The 20,549-nt window shown below is 40.7% G+C and overlaps 1 protein-coding gene across 1 annotated transcript; it reads right to left on the bottom strand.

Moving 5' to 3' along the window:
- Positions 1-587: 587 nt before the first annotated feature.
- Positions 588-5,387, bottom strand: pacsin1b (protein kinase C and casein kinase substrate in neurons 1b). Its single transcript, XM_054617349.1, has 8 exons — positions 5,246-5,387; positions 4,895-5,130; positions 3,895-4,050; positions 3,325-3,500; positions 3,112-3,232; positions 2,481-2,605; positions 1,860-2,056; positions 588-849 (listed from the first exon to the last, which is right to left on the bottom strand). Exons 1-8 carry the CDS (start codon positions 5,337-5,339, stop codon positions 740-742), a joined length of 1,215 nt encoding a protein of 404 aa, XP_054473324.1. The 5' UTR covers positions 5,340-5,387; the 3' UTR covers positions 588-739.
- Between the last annotated feature and the right edge of the window lie 15,162 nt (positions 5,388-20,549).

Genomic DNA, 20,549 nt, shown 5'->3' with positions numbered 1-20,549 from the left:
ACACTGTGAGACCTCCTCTCTCTGGATTAACAGAAGAGATATAATAAAGGAGCTTTAGAGGGGCTGGCAGGTAGATTATGTTCCCTTCAGACAGAATCAGGCTAGCTGTTTCCCTTTGTTTCCAGTATTTATGCTAAGCTAAGCTAACCAGCTCCTGGCTATAGCTTCATATATAGTGTACAAACATGAGAGTGATATTGATCTTTTCATCTAATCCTCAGGAAGAAAGCGGATAAGCGCATTTCCCAAAAACTATTTCTTACATGCTAAACATGTAAATATTTCACAGAGAAAACACTGTATTCAATGAGAAAACAAAAACTGTACAAGCATCCAGACTGTAAAAAAAAAAAAGATTAAAATATATACATGAAATGCACAATGCATAGTTCATTCTCGCTATCCAGGCACAACTGACGATACCATATCAATACAATGATGAGAGGACATACTGTATGGCATGTTAACGTCACATCTGAAATCAAACACAGCTACACACACAAGAGACTGAAATAGTGTTGCGTCAGTTGAAGAGTTTGGATGTTGATGATGTGATCCTGAACTGGTTTCAGTCAAGTTTTCTCTGTGATGAGTGCTGAGATGAAGAACAGATCACTGTGCTCGACAGGAAGAGGAAGCTTTGCTTTCAAGTCTCTGGCAATGTGCAGTTACAACTGGACGGTTCAGTCTGGTCGGTTTTACGCCCTGCGACGACACAAGCGTCCTCAGGCAGGAACAGCTACATCGGCTCCACGTAATTGGCCGGGTAAAGACCCAGCTGGCCGTTGTCTAGACGACCTTTACACCAGCCCTGCTCGTCCTCGTCCTCCAGTTTGATCAGCTCGTCCCCTTCATCAATGAAAGGAGACAGAAACGTACATCAGGGGGAGATTATGTCAAACAATTCTGATTTATATAATACAAAATCAATGCTATGTGGATCCTACAGCTGTAATCAAGAAGATTAAAAGACCATTCCACCGGGGAAAAAAAACTTGATAGTGTGTAAGATAGCTGCTGGTTACCGTGGTGACAATAAAGGGCCAGTTTCATGGCTAAAAACAAAGTATCAAGATATCAAAACCACTTTTTCAGCATAATTCACAAGCAGGTTGTACAGTTTGTACAATAACACAACAATAGTTACTGTAATTCAATATTGGGGCCTCTCAGTGTGAGAGTTTTCATGTTCTCCTTGAGCCTGTGTACGTTTTTGTAGAGCAATTTACCAGACGTCAATGTCAGATTTTGGTCAATCTAGTGAGTTAAAGGAACAGTTTGACATTTTGGGAAATACAGTTAGTTGCTTCATTGTCAAGCGTAAGAGAAGAAGACTAATACCACTTTCTAACACTGTCTGTTAAATGTAAGGCAACAGCCAGCAGCAGGTTAGCTTAGCTTAGCTTAGCATAAAGACTGGAAACAGGGGGAAACAGCTAGCCAATCTCTGTCTTAAGGTAACAAAATAATTGCCATAAAGCCGTTCTGCTAACTGATTTTTAAGTATTTCTTTCACCTCATAAGGTATATATAGTGGTATCACCTAACTCTAATGATAACTCATAACACTAAATACACAGCTTCTGTTTGTCACTAATGTTTAACCTTATGACACCAACTACAGTTTCTTACATTGGTCAAGAGCGATGACCAAAATTTTTTTTTTCTTAAGTCCAACTTGAGCAAAGAATTTGCTTTGGTGAAATCATTTTATACAAAAGTACTCCTTTGACATTAATCAGTGACAGCAGCAGGAACCCTACTCGACAAACTTCCATCCGTTAGTGAAACCGTCGGCAGCTTGAGTCGTTACTTTGCTGTCAGGGGTTCATTGTTTGGTCACCAGGTGTCGTGCTCACCTGCTTTGAAGCTGAGCTCGTCCTGCTCTTGGCCTTCGTAGTCGTACAGCGCTCTCACCCTCACACCTTTCACCACTTCGTCGTCGAAGGGGTTGGGCCCTCCGTTGGTGTCGTTGCCTGAGTCCGGGGCCGTCTGGTCCTCGTCCGACCACTCCGTGGAGGCCGTGAACACCTGGTTCTTCTCGTAGCTGCTGACACTGAGCATTTCAGCCGAACATTAGTGTTCAGTCCTACCAGTTAAAATAACATGATCTCTCTCACTGTGTATGTTTTATGCTGTTTTTAGTGTGTTTATTTCTTTATCTTATTGACTTGTCAAGAATTCCTGCTATCACTGCTCATACTAATACTGCTATAACTTCTATTACTAATAATATGGCTACAGTACTTCAGTTGTATTTGTGTGGTTGTGATTAAAAGATGAATATAAAACACTTGAAAATGAAACTAAATTACATAAAAAATAACATGAATACAAACAAATATTAAATATAATGAGACAGCATACGGTGAAGGAAGACACTGATTCAACTAGATATAGTATGCAAAAATAAACTGATTTACACTGTCTCTGGAAATGTTGAAAGATACATTTAAAAATGTGTCGGTGTTTACTCTTACCTTCCCTGGTCTTCAGCTTGAGCGTGGTCGACTGCTGATGTGACGTGAGTCAGCATGACTCCATCGCTGCCTTTCTTTGACTTTTCTTTCTTCGAGATGTTATGGGTAAGTTCTGGGTTGTATTCCTGCACAACAAAGGAACTACTGATCAATTCCAGTTATATCGTTCAATATGTCCTATTTAAGTGACACTAAATTTGAGCAATGCTTATCAAAATGATGCTGATCAATGCTGGACACTGCATGAATATTACATAACCAACTTTAACTACAAATTTAAAAATGGTCGGCTCTCCTTTTAGTCTCATCTAAAGAAAAAATATTATCATCTCTCTGTTATCTTTGTGTTTATTGCTGTTAAACTAGGAGAGAAAGAAAATGTAATATTAAAGGAAGAGCTCAACAGTTTGGAAAGAATGCCTATTTGCCCTCCTGAGAGTTAGACGAGAAAAAGTATCTTCCTGGACTACACATGTACTTTGATTAAACAAACACGATATATCATGTTAATTAGTTAGTGTTGGTGGATTTTGTTTGTTTTAAACTATTCCCCTGATGATTGGCCAGTACATATTGCAGAATACTCTAGGCCTCCAGTGATGCTTGAACGTCTAAAAGCCTGTTTCTGTACCTCAAACTGTGGCCAGTTCATATGCATGCCGGGGCCGTGGTTGTTGCTGAACCACTTCAGATCGTCCTGCGGGCTGGACGACGTGATGGTGTGTTCAAGTTCTCCGTACACTGTAGCATAGCTGTGAAAAGAAAGCGAGGAGTTAGCATACAGGTAAATGATTATCTGACAACAGGGTCACTTCATATTATTCGTTTCATGACCGTCTCAAACCTTTGGTCTTCTGTGAGGTTGAGGTGGCGTTTGACGTCCAGCAGCACCTCCCGGAGAAAGCTCAGCCTCTTCTCCTCAAACTGCTGGCACTGATCGAACACCTGCTCCATGTTTTCCATGTAACTTGGAGTGCACTTACTCAGCTCATCCAGAGCCTTCTCATACTTCTCCTTGGCCTTGGAACAAACACACGCACAGACACATAAGACACACGTAACAGCCTGGAATTAATGATGTTGTTTGAAATCTCACTGGAGTCAAATGTGAGTCATATTAACCTTGAAAAGACAATAAATGTGGTGTAGAGCACAAGAAAGAATTGTAGTACAAGAGTGTGAAGGTCAAGGAAGTCAAAGGAGACCGGAGTCCACAGCTAACATTGGATTAGTGACGGAGACATGTAGAGGGGGGAGGTGTTGTATTCAGTCACACATTAATAATGCAGTTAAGAAGCCCTAAAGACACTTGGCCCGGTGAAACCAGCGCTACATCTTATAATAGCCTGCGAGTTGATTTGCTTTTGGCTTGAGTCATTTGTTCATTACGAGCAGCGACTTTCGATGCTCTCACCTTCTGTGAGTCCTGTTTGCATTTGTCCACTTTCTCGTGGAGTTTCTTCTGCTGGTCGGCGGCCACAGAGGCCTCTCCCTTAATGTTGGCCTCTCTGGTGGACGCCAGCTTCTCCTCCTTGCAGGCCATGTGGTAGGACTTCCTGGCAGCCTCGAGCTTAAGGAACAAGATGAGATCAACTCATTCAATCTTCATTGATCAAATGAGAAATGTACACATAAGCTCGCCATAAAAGAAGCGGGGCTGCAACTAATGATTATCTTCATAACGGACTAATATCACGATTATTTTCTTGCGAATAAAATTGTGATAAATGCTCGAAAATGCAGGGTGATAATCCTAAAGTGCTTGTGTTAAAAACCTAAAGTTATTCAGTTTTCGATCACATAAGATTAAAAAAAGCTAAAATAAGGAATATATGACATGTTTTCTTAAAAATGATTTTAATGATCAGCAAATAACCTAAATAGTTGTTGATTTTTTAAATCTAAAATCTGAAACAATCAATGGTTAATTCTTTATAAAATTGTTTCATGATAAGTGACTGCAACAAAAAGTAGTTAATCCTTTTTAATTGTAGAAAAAGGACTTGAAAATAATAATAATAATAATAATAATAATAATACATATGAATTACAAAAAATGATATTCACAATTATATGCAACTAGTCATGCAGACAGTTTTACCTTCACTTGTGAAATATCTGATGCCACTGGAGTTCAAACTGTGGTGAAAATAGTTTTATTTGTGCTCATGTCACTGAAAAACTCAACAACACATCTTCTCAGAAACTAATCAAATTATTTTTCAATGCTCTCAGCTCCAAAAACTAAATCCCATTCACCATATAAGGCATTCTCAAAGAAACCTCTGCCACTAAAACAAGCTTAATTTGAACTGACCCTTTTAAAATTTGTTAAATGTCTTTGGACATTCTGAAAACGTGTCCACATGGTTGCACATGACTGGAGGAGTAATTAATAAAACACACTCCCTCACCTCCTTTAGCTTCTTGGCCCAGGGTTTCTGGGCCTTCTTGAAGCCCTCGTCTGCCTCTTTGGTCTCCTTGAATCCTCCCATCATCTGTTTGTGGTACAAGTCTTTCTGCCAGTTCTTCACCTTCTCAAAGTCCTCGTTGATCAGGTTGTTTTTCACTTCCTGGTGAAGCTCGCTCACCTTCTCCGCCTCCGTCATCACCCCCATCCAAGCTCGCTCTACCGTGCCGTACTGAGGCCCTGGTAGAGGAAGGAAGGGTGAAGTCAATATATATATATCATATACAAAAATACAGATATATTATTTTAAAACATTATGTGAAATTGCATATCATGAGCATGAAACAGCGGTTACCTTTGTCTACCAGCTGTCTCCACCTCTTGGACCACTCCGTCAGTTGCTGTGAGTAGGCTTTCTCGATTTTGGCACGCTCCTGGATGCAGTTCATCAGGTCATTGCAGAGCCGATGACCATCGTCGATCCGCTTTACTGTACGTTTGTAGTTCCCAACCTTACATAAAAACAGAGTCACTTTCAGTTAATGTACATGACACCTAAAATCAATTGTATTTAAGGAATATGTCGACATTATGGGACATAAGTTGCTTTCTTGCTGTGAGTATGAGAGGATCAGTGCGAGGCTGCAGTCTAGAGGGGATTAGCTTAGCTTAGCATGAAGACTAGCCTGGTTCTGATCAAAGGTAAGAAAATCCAAAAAGGTGCTGGTAGACAGGTTTTTAAAAGTGCAAGAATAGCTGTTTCCCCAGACTTCCAGTCTTTGTGCTAAACTTAGCTAACCAGCTGCTGACTGTAGCTTTTTATTTACAGATAGATATGAAAACATAATTTTTATCGCCATATAAAATGATACACAGCACAACGTAATGACATGTTTATGTGATGTTTCACCTCTTGGTGGGAGGACTTTGACATTGATGCACATTTTTTTAAATCCTTCTGCTGCTTTAAAATTAAAAGATTTTTGGTTGTATAAATTACCTGCTAATTACAACAATTGTCAATACCTCTTAATTGACTGTTGTAGCACGTAGACCGCATGATTTGTGTTATGTTACTGAGAAAAGTGCTGTAAACGGTTTCGCTGTTACAGGATTCACTGTGTGTGAGGTGCCCCCTGCACTCAGCCTGCAGGTGATGCATTGAGTAGACAGGTGGGAACAGCAGGGGGGAGACTGCTGGTAAGACTGGACCTATGCAATGAACGCAGGGGGGGGGGGGGGGGCGTTCATGTCATATTATTTACAACTCTCTGTGGACACAGGAGAAGCAACCTCCCAGAGCTGGCTGTTAGCTTTAACCAAAGACACAGTGACAGAAAAAGAGAGAGGATAAAATCCCACATTACTGCATTCATTTCACACTTTTGTGAGAGAGAGGGGAAAAAAGGACTGCATCTCTACTGAATGTGTATTAGGCTTTTACCTATACCTCACGCTGAAAATGACACCCAACAAATCTCCTACGTGGACTAAATGAAAGCAGCCGGAGGGGGGGGGACGACGACAAATGATTGTATTCCACACCAGCCCTCTGGTTCAGCCGAGTCAGCGATCAGCAGGCAGCACTGCAGCAGCTCTGCTGTTGAGCAATGAGCGCCTGTGATGAAGTGACTGTTTGCTGCAAACGGGCACCTTTGCTGCTACAGCTGATTGCTGGTCGGAGAGACGTGGAGAGGATAAAAACACAGCCGAGTCTGAGAGGAAATTCATTATAAAACCCTGAACGTGTGAAGCGACGATACATCTTTTCCCGTCTCGACTACTCGCTGAGTCAATACATCATAAATAAACATGCAGCAACACGTCAGTCAATATTATCTGTAGCTTTAGATGTGTGAAACTTTTTTCCTGGTTTGAATATCGTTGAACCAGCCTCATATATAATGTATGGACTTCTGGGAACTTGTTGCTCGAATTACTTGGGACTGTTAGAGCTCAGGAAAGGTTGTTGTTGATGTAATCGTGGACGAGAAACATAGTACAAGATACTGTCATTTAGAGCTAAACAATAATTCAATAAGTAAAATTAAAAAAACGAGATTAGTGATCAGTTAAGTAATTTTTTTTACATTCGTCCCAGTTACTCAGTTGTGAACATTTGATGATTTTCTCTGTTTTATGTGACAGTAATCTGGATGTATCGGGCTCATTATCATATATTCTGAAGCTTTAGGGAAAAGTTTTCCCTATTTTCTGACTACATATTTTCTCCTTAATACAAGTCACTGTTACCTGCAGCTATACTATCATCCATCCTTTAAGTTGTCATCAAATCTTATTAGTTTTGTTTTGTTTAGAATTATTAACGTGTCAGAAAATATTTAGCTCCACGTAAAACAGTACCAGAATTTATTTTAGCAGTGTCACCTCAGTGTCATCCATTGACAAGAAAAGAGCAACCACATAACAGTCTGAAGCAAAGTAGTAAATCATTGTTTGATAATTGAAGCACTCATTCTATAGTTGCATAATAGAAGACTTCGCTGGCTCAGTCAACTCAATTAGAGATAATGGCACTAATATGTATCCGTTTGTCATCATGCTGAGTGATTGAAAGCAAATGTCATCAATGGATCTATGTTGACTAAGAGATGATTCACTTCTGGTAAATTATTTGTGTAATTGAGCGTTAATGTGTGTATCTTTGCCTACATGCAGTGGATAAACGAGGCCTCAGATCATCAGCTCCCAGGCGGAGCCGGTTCAGTGAGAGTTCATCACCGAGTGTTGTCAGTTCCCGGTTGGGTTTAATCTGTCAAAGACCGTTCCCTGCTGTCTCACCTCCCAGAAACTGTCCGTGGTCTCCTCCTGGCTGGCCGACTCGTCGTAGGCTCCAGACATGGTCTCTCCAGATTTGGCAGGATGGGCTTCAGGCTGTGGCGGTCTGCAGCAGAGTAACGCTCCTCATGCACTGTAAGAGAAGACGAGCACAGAGGAGCGTAAATACAGAGACTGACAGGTAAACGTAAACACTGAGATTATAAAATTGTTTTTAGCTGCAAACAATGTTGCTGCATAAAGTCACTCTAGCTATACTCATTAAAATAATCGTCTCACAGGTTCAAAGTGAAGAGCATGCATTTATGACGTGTATGCATTCGATCACAACTTCATAGTCTTAATCTAGATATTTGCTTTTATAATGCCCACATATGTTATGTCACTGAATTCAAAGTGGATTCAAAAATGCTTATGTAACAAGAAGAAGGTAGCGCACATGAAAGGGTTATGCAAGAGATTATTAATCATGTAGAGTTTAATTAATAACAGAACAGAACAAATTAAGTGCGTCTTTTAAAGAACAATAGATAATGTGACTCTATGGCTGACGGATAAAAAGCATATTCGCTGCCCAGATTATACATGTTTTGGAAAAACAATTTATGAAATATAGTATAAAGCTATCACTAATGACCGTTTTTATTATCTGCTGATTGTTTTGGATTCTTTGTCCATAAAATGTAAAAGAATTGAAAGAAATGACACAAAATGTCCCAATTCCCTAAAGCCCAAGATGACTCCTCATTTTTTCTGTCCAAGAGGCCCAAACTTAAAAGTTTTCAGTTTAAAACAATTATATAAAACATAGGACAGCAGCTGTAACCACTGACTTTTTATTAGAAAACAATTACTTAAACGATTAATCGATTTTTAAAATTGTAACCGATTCATTTTCACCCGAACAATGGTTCATAATCATTTCAGCTCTAGTTGTAACTAACACATTTTCGAAAACGTTGATTAAAATAAATACCCCTCATAATATTTAGTGCTTGTTTTGTATGACCAACAGTCTAAAACACAATAATATCCAATAAACAATGAAATAAAGATTGAATATTGAATAAAGGATTCTGGCTTGATTGAATTTCAGTTCTGTCAATCAATTGGAGTTCTCTGATACCTTTCACAACTTTGCAGACACATACTGTAGATAACACAGCTGTATAAGCTAGTGCACATTCGTACAAAGTACAAACTAAAGGTGAGATCAGTGATTACTATCAGGGGAAATCTAAAGTTAACCATCCGAGCATTTTACGTTACACAATACTTTCCACACGCTGATATCAGGACGGCTCAGATACGTACAAAACCACCTTTACACTCACAACCTGTTCCTCTCTCTCTCTACTCCCCTGAGATCTCTTTGCTAATATATGTAATGACTGGAGGGTAATTATCTGAGGCGTCGACTCACACAGCTTCTGTCAGAACACTGTCGTATAATCATAGAGTAATCTTCCCTCATTCTATTCAGCGAACATTATCACAAGGCCACGCTGGAACTCCGTATGCTGCTGCAAAAATGTATAGCTCTGACATGACTGCTAATGATGACACGTGGTGATATTAGAGCACAACAGTAGAGGAGGAAGAGAGGGAATCTAAACAAGCCATCCATCAATCCATCCATGAATCGACTGCTGATTGGGCCTACTAGGCACAGGCACCCAAGGAGCTTTTGTTTGGAAAGTGAATCGAGCAACTACAAAGACGCACAAAACAACAACAGAGATGCAGAATGATAAGCACAACAATGACAAAGAGCATCAAAATTACCACAAAGACACAAAAAAAACGACCAAAAAGATAAGCTAAATAACCTCAAAGAGATGGAAAGCAACTAAAAAGAGACGCAAAATGACCACAATGTGACGAAAAAAACACCATAAAGACACGCAAATAACAAAAAAATGTCAATCAATTTAAAAAAAATGAACACAATGCGCAAAATGAACACAAATAGTAACAAAGCGACAACAAAGAGACGCAAAATGACCACAAAAAGATGCCGAGCAACTACAAAGATAAGCTAAATGACCTAAGTCTGACGAAAAACGACCACAAAGACACACAAATTACAAACAAGAGATGCAAAACGACCACAAAAATAAGCTAAAATGACCAGAAAGAGATGTAAAGCGATTACAAAGAGACGCAAAATGTCGTAAAATGGCAACGACCATGCAAAAAATGATCACAAAGACATGCAAACGACTTCCAAGGGACACAAAGAGACATGTCTTGAGAGGATGCAAAATGAGATGAAAAATAACCACAACAGCTACAAAGAGAGACCACAAAGAGACAAAAACAACCAAAGGGAAGCAAAACACTCTCAAAGAGACACAAAACAACTAGAGAGAAATGCTAAAAACGATCCACCAAGAGACACTCAAGCTCTTGTCTGTATCTGCACTGGGACTGAATATCATAAGAGAACTGCTAAATAACAGAGAATAAGAATGCAGTGATCCATGTCTTATGATGTCTAACAGACTGTGGACTCTCAGCGTAATATGAAGACACAGACTGAATGAAAATAATATCCTGGTGCTGCTGCAGCCTCATCAGTGCCTCGCTCACCTCCACTTGTTCAGGTTCAGCTCACAGCCAACACTGCAATTTCAAAAGGGACCACGCTGTTAAACTGCCACATGTTCACACAGCGTACTGAAATTATGATGGGCTCTAAGTAACAGGTAATTAAACGCTGCCAATGAGTTTGGTTACAGCTTCATAAAACCTAATCGCAGGGAACCTCTGTTCTTGTAATGATGTTTTTTTTGTCATCTACAATTCCTGGCGTGAACTTGACTTTTTTAAGTCCATTGAACGGGAAAAAAAAGGGTTATTTGTGTTGTTTTAGAACAAGAAATTGTTTGATTTTAAATATTTGTTAGGCATCATCATGCAAGAAGGGTACACAGTTAATGACCATACCAGGGTTTTGGATTTGGGGAAATACAGAGTCCGACAGAACATTTTTGAGCAAACAGCACGAGCCTCCTAAGGCTTCCCAAATAAACTTCAATTTTAACAGATATAATTTCAAACACTTGTCTCTCCGACCGAAAGAAAGCAACATAAAGGCGCCGTCTGGATTATATATCTGCAAAGGGATCTACTTAGGGAGAAACCAGACAACTTGCAACAAAATATATGTTGTTTTCCTGGCTCTCTACAACAGATGTGGTGAAGGTTAGCGTGACCCACAGTCAGAATGGATATCAGAACCTCCCACCTGCACATGAGCTCCCCAGACTTTTTTAAAATCAATACCCATTTTCAACTGCATTTTGATATGATAACAAAAGTCCCGACATGGTTGCTTTAGATATTTACACAAGCATAAATCACTGACGGGATACACTGAGATGACAAAAAAAGATTACACAAAATATTAAGTATGATATTGTGAGGCAAGAGCGACAAACAGAAACCGACACACAAACAAACAAAACACAGATTGAGATAAAATGCAAAGTGAGGATGCAAATGAGCTGCTATTTGACTAGACTGTTATGAGCTCAGTTAAATGCCAGCTGCAGCTCCAAAACCGGTGTCACCGAGCCGCTGCTGGAAAACAAAATATCAATGAACAGATAAGACAACACAAAGTATGCTGTGTCGTCTAGCCTGCGATGAATCACTAAATTTGCATGTTAAAGGAATCGTTTGACATTTTGGTAGCTACGCTTATTTACAATTTTGTGTAGAGTTAGATGAAAGGGTTGATATCACTCTCAGATGGATGTACGGTAGAAGGGAAGCTTCAGTCAGCAGCCAGTTAGCTTAGCACAAAGACTGAACACAGGGGGAAACAGCTAGCCTGGCTCCGTGCCAAAAGTAACAAAATCTGACTGCCAGCACCAGATTGTTGTTTGTTTTATCTGTACAAAAACTCATGTCCTAAAAAGACAATTTTTTTGTCTTTTATGAAAGGTTTAATGTGCTGCAATATTTCTTGTCTGTGGCAGTAACTTCCAGGAGTTTCTGCCGGTTACCTGGCAACCTCATCAAATATAACCCTCCATAAAACCACAACTTTTCGTTTTTATATACTTTGTTCTTTGTACAGATACACAAATGAGATATTAAGTGTTAATTAGCAAGCTGTAGTGGTTCTGGTAGGCAGATGTTGTTACCTTTGGACAGAGCTAGCTGGTTTCCCCTGTTTCTAGTCTTTATGCTAAGCTAACAAGCTGCTAGCCAATATTAAGCGTGAAGGCATGAGAATATGCAACCATCAAAATCAAAGTCAACTCTAATCACACCTTGAATTGTCACACATTGTCTATGAACTGTACGTTTATGTTTCTTTGAACGGCCTCCTCCAACAGCTGATCAGAAATGGACGGATAGATGATTGTCTCATAATCACCAAATAAACCTCACTAAGCCAAAGCTGCAGATGAACAGGGATTTGATGCAGAAGAGACACACGTGTGAAACAATAGAAAGATAAAAAAGGCAGTGATGTGTTTTGATAGCAGGTCAGGGGGAGGGGCGGGAGCTGCATGGGTATTTGGGTCAACCACGGAGCCGATGCACGGAGCAACACTTCAATGAAGGGCAGCGATGAACCGACAGAGGGAAGTGTAAGAAAACTCTAAAAATTCTAAAATCCTGTTAAGTGAGAGAAAAATCAACAGCGGTCGAAGCCCCGACGGCCTCGGGGCAAAACAAACACATCGGCCGGATGCAGCGTGGAGCACGGCATGAGTGGGTGTTCATCATGCTTGGTTAATCCATTAGCTACGTGCTGAGAGGGGGCTTTTGTTCAGGCAAGCCCTTTGCTTGGCTCACAGAAATGCAGATCACAATGACTTGCTTCTTCCACTTTTTTTTAATCAAATCCATAAAGCAGAAATGAAACGATAAGACAGAAATAACGACATCAACCTGATTGTGTTTCTAATTTAGAGTGCACTATCTAGTGAGTTATTCACTGTGGCTAGACAAACAATACCCCCCTCCCCATGCACACACACACACACACACACACACACACACACACACACACACACACACACACACACACACACACACACACACACACACACACACAAACACAAACACACAAACATTGGCATCCTTCTCCCAAGGTTTAGTCACCAACACATCGACTTACTCTTCTTCTCCTATTTCATCAATACATCCTGCAGTCCGAGCAAACGATCCACATCCTCAAGCACAAAAAGGCACTGGGAGCATCATTGGGAATCCCCATCCCTCGAAAGCAAGTGCACACAAGCACCAAAAAGCACCACAACTCCCAGCACGGCAAACCGGTAGCATCAACACGTCATGAGAGCGAGACCCAAACCCCCCAAACAAAAACCCCCTCAACACACCCATAGAGAGAGGGAGAACACAGCCCCCACCACAGCAACAAAAGCTTACCCCCAGTCCTCCATTAACAGCGGCTAAGGCTACGGCTAGGAGAAAGGAGACACGTGGGCTCCTCCAGCAGTCAGCCCCTCTCCTCCTCTCTTCCTATTCTCCTCTTCTCCCCCCCCCCCCAATCCTGTTCGCTTATCTTTCCTCTGCGCTGCCCAGCCGTCCTCTCTGACTGGCTGGGCGAAGGAGCATCAGCGTGAAAGAGCAGGAGAAGAGGAGCACTAATATGTGATCTGAGATCTTCCTATACCTGGCAGCACTGTGCGGGAAAAATGTGTGTGTGTGTGTGTGTGTGTGTGTGTGTGTGTGTGTGTGTGTGTGTATGTGTGTGTGTTTCTCAATGAGTGAGGGATAATCCTGTGGTGCTTTGCTTGAATGGCTCAGACAGAGCAGCAGGCCAGAGAGGAGAGAGAGAGAGAGAGAGAGAGAGAGAGGGGAGAGAAAAAGGGGAGGGTGGAGTAGGTGGGCTGCTGCTTCCTATGAACACTGTGGATGCTGTGTTGTGGATATGTGAGGTGTTTAATGATCTGGTGGAACTAGTCATGGTGGTCTATTAAAGCAACACATATAAGGTGTTATAATTGGTCATAAAAAAAAGTCATGGATTATTTTGTAATAATAAGTGCTAGGAAATAAACATATTTTTCCTCCTCCCTAAAAAAAGCTGTTGCTTTTACAAGATGAGATGACTCTGATATTGTGTGTATTTCATTTTGAAAATGCTTTTTACACGTGAAATCAACAGGCATTCACACCAGCTTTTTCAGGTTGCAAAGACACCCGTCAATCTTTATTATTTTTGGTCTGGTGCATCAGGTTGTTTAGTCTGCAGAGTTTCAGCTGGTTAAACTTCAAGCTGTCCTCCTCTCTGTGGTGAACTGAACTGTGTTTAAATACTGCTGAATTTTATATTTTTCTGTTGCCTGACAACAGAATGTGCATAACATAATGATTTAATTGCGGGTCATGATACTGCTGGACTAACTGTTGTTGCAGAGAGACATTTGCTATTTGACATTTAGAATGAGTGATCATGGAGACTGTACAACATAAAGTTGTCACCTTAATTTCACTGCCATATAGCCCTCAGGGTAGCCTGATGTTTGAATAAAGTTTTCTATAAAGGACAACTGGATTTTTTTAGATTTATACACTCTCGGAAAATGATGGAAATGTATTTTCACATTATGTGACTTGGTGTTGACATTTTCTGAGAGGCAGGAAGGGAAGAACAGAGAAGGAGGTTTGACATTTTTGGTACATTGGTCCAGATAATAAAAGAGGCTCCATTTCAATACATCATAAATTCCTTCAGTAGGCTCCAGTACAACACAGGCAGGGTGGGGACTAACTAGCAGGAGATTACAACAATACCAAGTCGAGCATATGATGGGTGGAGATGATCTTAAGGTAGATACACGTAAGCTGTTCTGAATGTGCTTGAAGGCCAGAGAACAGGTGTGTGCTGTTGACATGGCAGCCATAAAACGATTAATAATTAGACAACTTGTCGTAAAGGTCGGAGCAAAAATGAACCTATACAGCTGTAGTGTATGAAAAGGAGTAAACTGCAGAGCCAACGGCAATACATTCAGAAATATGTTGATCACAAATGTTACAATTTAGCATACAGAAAATAGTCCTCTTTGAATCATACCAAGATATTTCACCAGCCCTCTCCTCTGCAGCATTATTTAAAGCACAGTCATTGACCAAGACTTCCTGTGAATTTAAAAACCAGTAACACAAGAGAGGGAGACCTCCGTCACACTCGGCTACAGCTCCATCACCCTGCCAACCAGACTGACATGATGTCACTGTCTGATGACCGGACTGTCACGATGAGACGAGACCCGGCGGACAACGGAGGGCAGATGGATTTGTGTCTCTGTTGAGAGTTCAGCTTAGTGCAGAGTCATGAATAGGACATGTGAGTTGGAGGACACACAGGCCACAGTGACGACTCTTTAAACTGGTGATATCGCATGGAAATCTGACATCAAATCCAAAAGCTCAGGAATAAAAACATGGTTTTGATAGATGGATATAAAGGAGAATAATAAACACTAAGAGAATAGGGATTAAAAAATGAATTAAGAGTCCACAGCATGCTAGCAGCTCTGTGAGGCTTTAATTAGGCACAACAGTGCTTTGAGTTAATGCTGACATCCGCATGCTAACATGCTAACAATGACTAAGCTAATGTTTAGCAGGTATAATGTTTGCTATGGTTACCATCTCTGTTCAGTGTGTTAGTATGCTATCATTTGCTTATTATCGCTCAGTCTCTATAAACAGATTCTCCATTCACATGTAGGATGTGAATGCCACGGGACTAGTTTTGGTATCAGAAGCAACCTGGTTTCAGTTTGTAGTCAAGAGTAATATTGACCAATCACGTTCGAGCAGGCAAAAGAGGCGAAACAAATGCAATCTGGGAACCCACTGGCTATCGTCTGACAATGATTTAGCTATTTATTGGTTTTAAAATGAGTTTGTAATCTACTTGTGAAATTATATGGTTGTACACGTCGTCTCTCAACTCCAGTCTCACATCTCAAGTTGCTAATCGGACTGTATCCGACGGAGGCATATCCGTCGTCAGGCCGATAGTCGATGAGGAGATTGATGAGCACACAAACTACAGCTGAGGCTGAAAATATGTGCTCCAAACTAGGGTTGCGCTGATCCAGCTTTTCAAGTCTCGATACAGATACCAGGTCTTTGGGTATCAGCCAAGTACCAGTGTTTGATTAGTGACCTGTTTGCTTCACTGAGTGGGGGAGACTGGATTCATTCTTTTTTTGTGTGAGGTAACATGAGGTTTGAAAAAACTTTCCTAACACTGTAAAACAAAATGTAAATCATAAATACTGGTATACTGGTATCCAACACCTCCCTTCTTCCCATGAAATCACATGCAAAGTCCCGGTGGTTGGAATGTTTTTGCTTCAGAGATTTCATATTTTGTGTCAGCTCAAGATTATTTTACACATCAGTGTCACGTAGAATTATAAACTGAACATCACAGCCATGTTTGATAGGCTGTGATCTACGCAGTCCCTTGCCTATGTTGAAGTAGAAATATGCCAAATTTTACAGCAGAAATCAGCACTTTATATGCTAATAAAGCTGCACACCCCATATTTTGTGAAAAACTCCACTGTTTTTTTAAGCTTAATATTAAATGCAGTCTTGCAGAAAACTTTTTCTTTCTTTGTGAACTATTTTGTCTCCTCAACCTCTCAGTGGAAATACAAGATAAGCTGGTTCAAAGTAAGCAAGAGAAGTAACTGCAAAATCAAAAACAAGAATGTTTAAAGATTTTCAACTGGGTCACAAAGTTTAGAAGAACCAAAACTCAGCAGGTGGAGAAAAACAAACATGAAGTGATATTCGCATTTAAAACACAACCACAAAAAAAAGTTTGTTACCACAGGAGATAATAGAATCCATTTCTCTCGCTGTATGACACCTGACTGACAACTACACAAATACAAGGCGGGCCATTGATCACAGCTGCCATGCTCTTTTAATAAATATCCACACCGCAAGCTTTTTCTTATCGAGGATGCAGGCGAGTTTGTCAAAAACAGCCTCAAATATAACAAAAAGTGAAACCACAGTGCACTCCTGCTCCCATCCATCATACTGTGAGAAAAAAGATGACAAGAACAAAAAACATAACAAAAGCTGCAGGTATTTTCCAAGAAAGTTGATAAAAATGAGGCGACACGCAAAGCAAACATATATATTGTCTCTAAAGCACCCTGACATTCTCTAAAGTTGATTGATCAGAGATGATTTACTGATTTCGATGATCTCTAGCATTCATATACTCACACATTCATGTAAACAGACCACTGTATCCCTCTGCCCTCTGAGCACAAACACCTCCTGCACGGCGAGATGTTGGCCACATTATTCAAATGTAGCACTTTTTCTTTCCCTCGGGACAAACTGCGTTGCTGCTGCTGCCCTCATCACATTCAAGTCCTATATATAGAGCCCTAATTCATCAATAATTCACACTGCTGTAAACAGATAAGAGGTGATGACCAACCCTGACTCACGTGGAGAAACTCGTTAAGGGTTGATGGAATCTGAAGTCACAATGAAGACAACTTGAGTATAAGACACAGAGATTGATACAAGAGAGCAGGACTGAACAAAAACTCACCAAAATCTACTTTGTGTACTGTAAACTAAAGACATCACTGTGTGAGTTCATCTGAAATACAATGTTAACAAATACACTCTTCTCCACTTTACTATAACTGCTGACAGTCCCTGATAAGCATGAGTGTCGCATGTGAATGAAATGTGAATGAACAAAGAGAAACTGTGCGGCTCTCGCCTCCCTCAACAGATATCAGTGTCACTGAGGCATTTAACCCTCAGCTGATTTTATGGTGTTGGTCAAAAGCCAACAGTAGGAGGATTGTGCTTGTGTATGTCTTTTGTGTATGCATTTTCACGTTATTTGACTTGGTGTTGACATTTTCTGAGAGGCAGGAAGGGAAGAACAGAGAAGGAGGTTTGACATTTTTGGTACATTGGTCCAGATAATAAAAGAGGCTCCATTTCAATACATCATAAATTCCTTCAGTAGGCTCCAGTAAAACACAGGCAGGGTGGGGACTAACTAGCAGGAGATTACAACAATACCAAGTCGAGCGTATGATGGCTGGAGATGATCTTAAGGTAGACATAGTGCTTCTAGAAACATTTCAGCGATTTGTTTTGGACAGCGGGATGGCAGAATATCTGAAACTCATTCCAGTTCCTCTGCAATATTCATGTATTGTAAATAATACAGATGTTCAGGACACAAACAGACTTAAATACCTGTGGGATGGCCTGCATTGTGGGTAATGCAGGCGCCCAGGCTTTGATAAGGAAGAGGAATGCATGGACTAAAAACAGACGATATCTTTGCTTCTGCTGCACTGATTTTGATCCTTTTTCGTGAATCTGACAATAGTTAAGAGTCTAACGCTTTATAACTCATTTAAAGTCCATAACGTCAATGAGATAAGGCAAAGATCGAGGTCCGTGTTTACTTAACACAAGGTGACTTTCTTGTCACCTCATTAATTCATTTGAGTCGCAATTCATCACCTGCTATATGACAGAAGAAACAACAGCAAAAAAGCTCCCAACTACAAATTCAGGTACAAAGCTACAAGAATACAACTTTAAGGTCTTAAAGTAGACACTGAGAGGTGTCATTACGGATCGGAGCGGTTTACTGAACCTGGTCTGTCCTCTCTGGTCCTCGACAGCGAGACGCCAAGTGCTTTTCTGACAGCCTTCGAGAGAACTGACACCTGAAACTTAAGAGTCGTCACTGCTCCACTGCAACCATGACGCATCCTTTGGTCTACACACACAAAGACACACACACACACACACACACACACACCCTGAACTTTGACATATCCCTGAGAAGACACATTAAAACCATCAATAATTAGCTAGCTGCGAGGGAGGGTGGAGACTTCAGGGCTCTCCCTTGTCACACACAATCATTAGTGACTGTGAGACAGAAGGATGCAGAGAGACAAGGACGAAAGAGACAGAAAGTTACTCATCGGAAAAGATAAAGAAGGCAGACAGGCAGTACGGAGAGAGGAGAGGGTCACACAGGGAGTGAAGATAAAAGCCTGCTCTGTGGAGGACAGACAGGGATGAGTCAACATCGGGGTATCAGGTCAGCCGCGCCGCAGCCACTCAATCGATACAGATTCGCTGATGTACGACCAATGCAGCATGTGAGGGAAGAATAGTGGAATGTCTTTCAACTGAGGAGGAAACATGTATAGAAAAAGAAATATAATTCTGCTTCAACACATTTAAAACACCCAGATCTCTTGTTTTCTCGTCCTGTGATAATAAAAAAAAAAAAACTTTAAGTCACGACAGATTCAAATAGAGCCAGTTGTCCACCCACTGAGACAGACGCTCGTCTCCCCATTATGTGCCATCTGTGTATCCTCTAATCATGTTTCTCCCTGCGGGGCTCACTCCGTTTGACCTCGGTGTTCAATCCCATTATTGCAGGAAGTAATAAACGACCCCCCCGGCGCAGGCCAAAGAAGAACTGAAAGGGCTGCAGGTCCGGACTTGTAAAGAAAACACACTCGTATGATTGGGGCTGTTCTCAGGCTGTGATTTGACAACATTCAACATCCTGAAGTCATCAGTCAAAGTCCCTCTGTCCTGTTTCTACCTCTATCTCTAAAACACTCCAACTCTTTTAACTGTTTGGAATATTTGTATTTTGTTTATTCAATTTGTGGGTTTTTTCTCTGGATATCAACAAGTGCTTATTTGTAACTTGAACACATCTAACTAAAGTATGAATATAATAAATGCTGTAATGCTGAATATGTTTGCGATAAAAAAAGATATTATGTCAGGCTAGCTGTTTCCCCCTGCTTTCAGCCTTTATGCTAAGCTAAGCTAAGCTAACCGTCTCCAGCTTTATATATTATATCCACTTTCTCATCTCACTTTCTGTAAGAGGAAGCATAAGTTGTCGACCTATTCTGGTGAATAAGCAGAGTGCTGTGGTGCCCTTGAGCAAGGCAACAAGTCCCTTTATCAATACAGAAAAATATGTTTAAGAATCTGACTGAGCGTTCAGTCCCAACGGTCATAAATTACATTTTCTATACTCAGTGTTACACACAGTTTGGTGGTTTTTAATAAACAGTGAGGTTTGATACCCGACACCAGTCACATCATCTGACATCCCACAAATATGAGTTCTATGAAACTCAAGGGAGGTAGGGGAATTCAATTAATTCAATGCAAATCAAAAGAAAACATTAATCCTTTTAAACACTAGCTAACAAAACAATTAAGCTCCATTTAGTGGCTGTTCTGGAGCTTTCTATCATACCACAATGGTATTGCAGATATCTAAATGAACATTATTACATTAGCTAAATAATAAATGACAATAGAAGTTCACTCATGACCTCAAAACCATAGTCCTACTGATATCATTTTAGTTTCCCTTCGCATTGAAAATTGACTGTAGATTGAGGGAATCAAACCCAGACACAGACGGTGGCCTGCATGGCCAACTCTGACAGATTCACGGCAGAGAGAAAGAAAACATGGCTGTGATATTTGTAAATGTATGTTTGTATAGTTGAACACCATTCAATATTCTTTGCAGAGCCAATTTCTCATACTCCAGGGTAATTAAATCAATACTCCAGGGCAAGTGAGGAGGACCTCTGTGCTTTCCAGTTTCTTTCTAATCAATAACCTTTTTTCTTCTACAGCCCAGTGCAGAGAGACGGCGTCCATTGAAGCTCCTATAGGTTCAGCTGCCGGAGCCAAAGTGAGCTCACACTGAAGCTGAAACACGGCAGGAATATGGAAGTGACTCATTCAGTGACAGTGCAGCTGCTAAAAGCTATGGGAGCTACACACAC

The sequence above is a fragment of the Anoplopoma fimbria genome, chromosome 17 (assembly GCF_027596085.1).
Source record: "Anoplopoma fimbria isolate UVic2021 breed Golden Eagle Sablefish chromosome 17, Afim_UVic_2022, whole genome shotgun sequence".
In the NCBI taxonomy this organism is placed as follows: Eukaryota; Metazoa; Chordata; class Actinopteri; order Perciformes; family Anoplopomatidae; genus Anoplopoma; species Anoplopoma fimbria.
This window is presented reverse-complemented; position numbering and strand designations above follow the sequence as displayed.